We start from the raw sequence: 4,422 nt of genomic DNA on the forward strand, positions 1-4,422 counted from the left end.
CAGTCATCTGGGTGACTAGGAACATATAGAGGACTAGAGTCTTGTTTTTCTTTATGTTTGAGCTGAATCAAGCCTACCTGGTCAGAGTAACAATTCAGCCTGACCCTAAGAAGCATCAAACAGTACCTAAAACAAAAGCTTTTCTATTGTTCTATTGTATTTCTGTTTGAAATACCTCAGATTTTTCTCACACAGTTACCATGTGACAGTCAATGTAGCGAAAAGATTAATTACTCAATTTTCCACTTTAAGGTGTTGGATACAAGATCATTATAAGACGGTGTATGTTTCAATCAAATGATGACGCCTGCAGATATGAGGAACATATTTAAACAAATTTATTTAATTTTCAAGGTCAAATGGTAAAATGTTCTCTCTTTCTATATATATGTGTGTGTGTGTGTGTGTGTGTGTGTGTGTGTATATATATATATATATATATATTGTGTGTTTGTCTGTGTGTGTGTGTATATATATACATATATACATATATATATACATTTTGTTTGTCTGTGTGTGTGTGTGTGTGTGTGTGTGTTACTTGTCCCTGTGTGTGTGAGAAACAGCATACGGAAGCATGGAGGCTGTGGAAGAAAACCTTATTAAAATGTTAAAGTTTTACAGTCGCTATCTTCAAACATTCTCTAATTGCCTCTGTTTCCTAGTCCCGGAGAGAGTAGTTTGTGTTTATCATCTGTTATGGGTCAAACAACATTCTAAGATAATAAAAAAAAAAAAAAAAACATTTTGAAGAGCTATATTTTGATGGAACAAATTCTATGGTGTGAAGCTTTTGAGACAAGGGCCTAAGTTTAGCGTCAGAGTGTGTCGGAGAGCGATCTAGATAAGCAACTGCATGAGACTGTGAGTTTCCAGAATAGTAAAGCAGTAACTGTGAGTTTCCAGAATAGTAAAGCAGTAACTTTGCGATTAGTGTGAGAAATCTGGAAGGTTCCGATCCAGGGCTTCACAGTGCCCTCTGTGGTCTTTAGATGAAGCTTCAGGTGAAAGCGTCTGTCAGTCTTGACATTTCAGCCTCAGCGCCGGCCCCATCTTATTGCTGCATGGTTTTGTTTTGTTTCGTTTTGTTTTGTTTTTTTTATTCAAATGTTCACATGAAGTAATCTGATTCAGAAGTCTCCGTAACTGCAAAAAAAAAAAAAAAAAAAAGTTACGTTTGCATGTAAAGCCGCAAATTAATCCGCGTGAAACTTATCACGCTGTTATCTGTTTAGTCAAATCTAAAGAAAGAAGAAAAAAAAAGAAAAAGAACTTCATGCTCTAGCGAACGTGACTGTGTATAATTTATTGAACTAAATTAAAATGTTAAAAGCGGAATGAATACCATACGCTTTTTGGTTGTTTTCATTCGGCAAGAAAGAAAGCAATGACTTTACACAGGCAGTGGGGAAAAAAAAAAAGGAGAGAACAGAAGAATGAGGGAGGAGAGAGAGAGAGAGGGGGATTGGACTCACTCGTCTTCAGCTGTGGGTGTGTTGTAGCTCTGGAAGAGAGGCTGTACAAACAGGCCCAGCGTTCCCACCACGCACACCAGGATAAAGATCCACAGGAAAAGACGATCTATTACCATAGCGACGTACTTCCAGTCCTCTATGATCTACAGTGCGAGCGGGCGCACAACACACACACACACACACACACACACACACAACAAGAGAGAGAATATATTTGATAGGGAATTTTAGATATATAATATGTGTGAAATAACTTGTGAAATAGAATGTTAAACGTTTCTGAACATGTCGTGTGGGTTTATCAATGTACGGTGCAGAGATTTTGTAGGTCTTTTACAGTGACTATGAATGTTTTAATGGAAACTCTAGTTCTGACTCATAGAAAAGTTAAAACACAATTTTTCCAGTGGAATCTGACTGAAAAAGGGTTCTTCCTCACCCCTTCATCATCATCCTCCGTCTTCATGTGCTCGGCTATGAACCTCACGCCGGCGATCGCCTCGTCTACGTCAGCATCTCTCTTCACCCTGACCCTCTGCCTGAACTCTGACCCCTCGGGCAGGTCGGACAACCTCCAGGCGCCACAGGACCGGCCCGGGTCTTCGGTGACGTAGAACGCCTCGCCGTCGCCGAGCCCGGGCTTGCCCTCCGACGAGAAGGACTTGCGGTGGTACTTGCGGCGGAACTTCTCCCGGACGTTGGAGCTCCCCGGGCGTCGCATGAGCAGGAAAACGGGAAGGCGGTGGAGGAAGACGCGTTTGACCCACTCGGGCATGCGGTGGGTGCTCGGGGAACGGTGGTGAACGTTGAGCACGCAAACGCTGGTCACGATGGAGAAGGTCACCAGCACCATCGTGAACATCAGGTACTTTCCGATGAGCGGAACGGCCAAGGAGGTGGGCGGAACGATCTTCGAGATAAGGAGGAGAAAGACGGTGAGGGCGAGGAGCACGGAAATACAAAGGGTCATCTTCTCCCCGCAGTCGGAAGGGAGGTAAAAAACCAGGATGGCCAAGGAGGTGATGAGCACACAGGGAATGATGAGGTTGATGGTGTAGAAAAGCGGCTTGCGTTTGATGACGAAGTCGTACGTCACGTCCAGGTAGGTGATGTCGTTGGGGTCTTCGTTCTTGCGTCCGGGCAGGGAGACGATGTCCCATTCGCCGCTGGGGGTGTAGTCGTCGCGGCTGGCGTAGTCGGACGTGAGGACCAGGTCCAGCTCCGTGTGGTCGTAGGTCCAGGAGCGGAACTTGAGCGTGCAGTTCTGCTGATCGAAGGGGAAGTTCTTGACCTCTATGGCACAGGCGCTTTTGTAGATGGCCGGGGGAAGCCAGAAAATGTCGCCGGTGTTGGCGACCACCGCGTTACAGTAGAAAGACACTTCATATACACCATCAGCACTGAGAAACAGAGAGAGAGAGAGTGAAAAAGACAGAGTTAGAGGGATACAGGGGAGGACATAGAAGAGAGATAAAAAAAGAAAAAGAGACAGAAGGAGAGAGAGATAGACAGAGGGGGCAAAGAAGAGAGACAGAGATAGAAAAGAGAGACAGGAGAAGAAGGAAAGGGAGATATGAACAGAAAAGACATGAGACACGAGGATAAAGAGAAGAGAAGAGAAGACAAGACAAGAGAAGACAAGAGAGGAAAATGACTGATTGATTCTATATCTAAGCATAGGTTCGATACCCAGTGCAGTTACATTAAAAGACTGTCGCTATGGCGATAGCATTATAACTCCTCCGGCTGGGAAGGAAAGCCCCTGATCTGTGTGACTCGTGTGTTCTCAAACACACAGAGTGATCTACAGCGAAGGGTGAAAAAAATACACGCCCACCTACGTCTGATTAAAATGCATTAATTAACCGATCCTTAATCCAGTACTGCTCTTTGTGGCCTTGCGGTACGATCATATACAGTTTTTCAATTAAAAATTACCATATAAACACAATGCTTATTTTAGAAAGGGATTTAACGCTTCCGTTCACTTTTAAAACACTCGGAAATACCTCTTAAGCATATTAACGCGTCATCAAACTGATTCCAATAATCTCTTGTTCTTTTTTCGTTGCATATCAAATATGTGCAAATATTTCTCTTTGTTTACGTTTGTTTGTTTTGTTGATCTGGGGGGGGGGGGGGTTTGGGGAGGGTGGGGTGAAAACTAAATGTGAAATGTCTATTTGATGAGACCAACAGCATAAAATTGACCTTATTTTAAACAATGCTTTTACACGGAAAGCACAGTTGACCTAGATCGACTTGATATACAGAGGTAACGCGGTTTGTCACGCGTTCGCTGTTTCCGAATCTCTCTAAGCACGAACAGGCCCGAACTGACACAGAGCGATGTGGTGCAAAGGAGAAAAAAAAAATTGCCGTCTCCCTTTTGGCAAGATGTTGGCATAATTATTCACTCTTTTGGAATGACAGCAGACTTCACACGGTGTTGTGGTCTCTTGAGATGCAACATGGCATAAAACCTCGTTTACCAAAAAGCTTACAGATTCGTAATACAACGGCCGACAACAGTTTCAGTGCGCTCTTCATGGATCGTAGTCACTCTTAAGAACTCAAGTGGTGATGTCATACTTGTTGTAAAGCACGATGTCAGGAAGCCAAATATGCTGTGATGGGATTCGTAGTTTTTTAATGCCTTCGTAGTCATCTGGATTCCACGTTAAACGGTAGTCATTCCACTCCTGAGGCAAGAAAAGTCACGAAAGACACGCATACACACACACACACACACACACACACACACACAAACAACAACAAGCAAACATGGAAACATAAATACACACACAAAAACAAACACAGCTGTGTTCAGTGCAGTGTGATAAACGTACCAAGCACGAAACATCTTCTTGTTTGCTTGTTTACTTAAAATAAGATGATTACAAATTTTAGTTCATATCCGGTACAGCCTCGGGTATTCTAGAGCGTT

General features: G+C 43.3%; 1 protein-coding gene across 1 annotated transcript in view; it reads right to left on the reverse strand.

Moving 5' to 3' along the window:
- Positions 1-1,471: 1,471 nt before the first annotated feature.
- Positions 1,472-4,422, reverse strand: part of chrnb5a (cholinergic receptor, nicotinic, beta 5a) — an 8,902-nt gene continuing 5,951 nt past the window's right edge. The window contains exons 4-6 of the mRNA XM_030787688.1: positions 4,068-4,177; positions 1,915-2,875; positions 1,472-1,618 (exon numbers count right to left, since the gene is read on the reverse strand). Coding sequence (XP_030643548.1) covers positions 1,472-1,618; positions 1,915-2,875; positions 4,068-4,177 — 1,218 coding nt within the window. The remainder of the gene's footprint in view (positions 1,619-1,914; positions 2,876-4,067; positions 4,178-4,422) is intronic.

The sequence above is a fragment of the Chanos chanos genome, chromosome 11, assembly GCF_902362185.1.
Source record: "Chanos chanos chromosome 11, fChaCha1.1, whole genome shotgun sequence".
Lineage (NCBI taxonomy): Eukaryota > Metazoa > Chordata > Actinopteri > Gonorynchiformes > Chanidae > Chanos > Chanos chanos.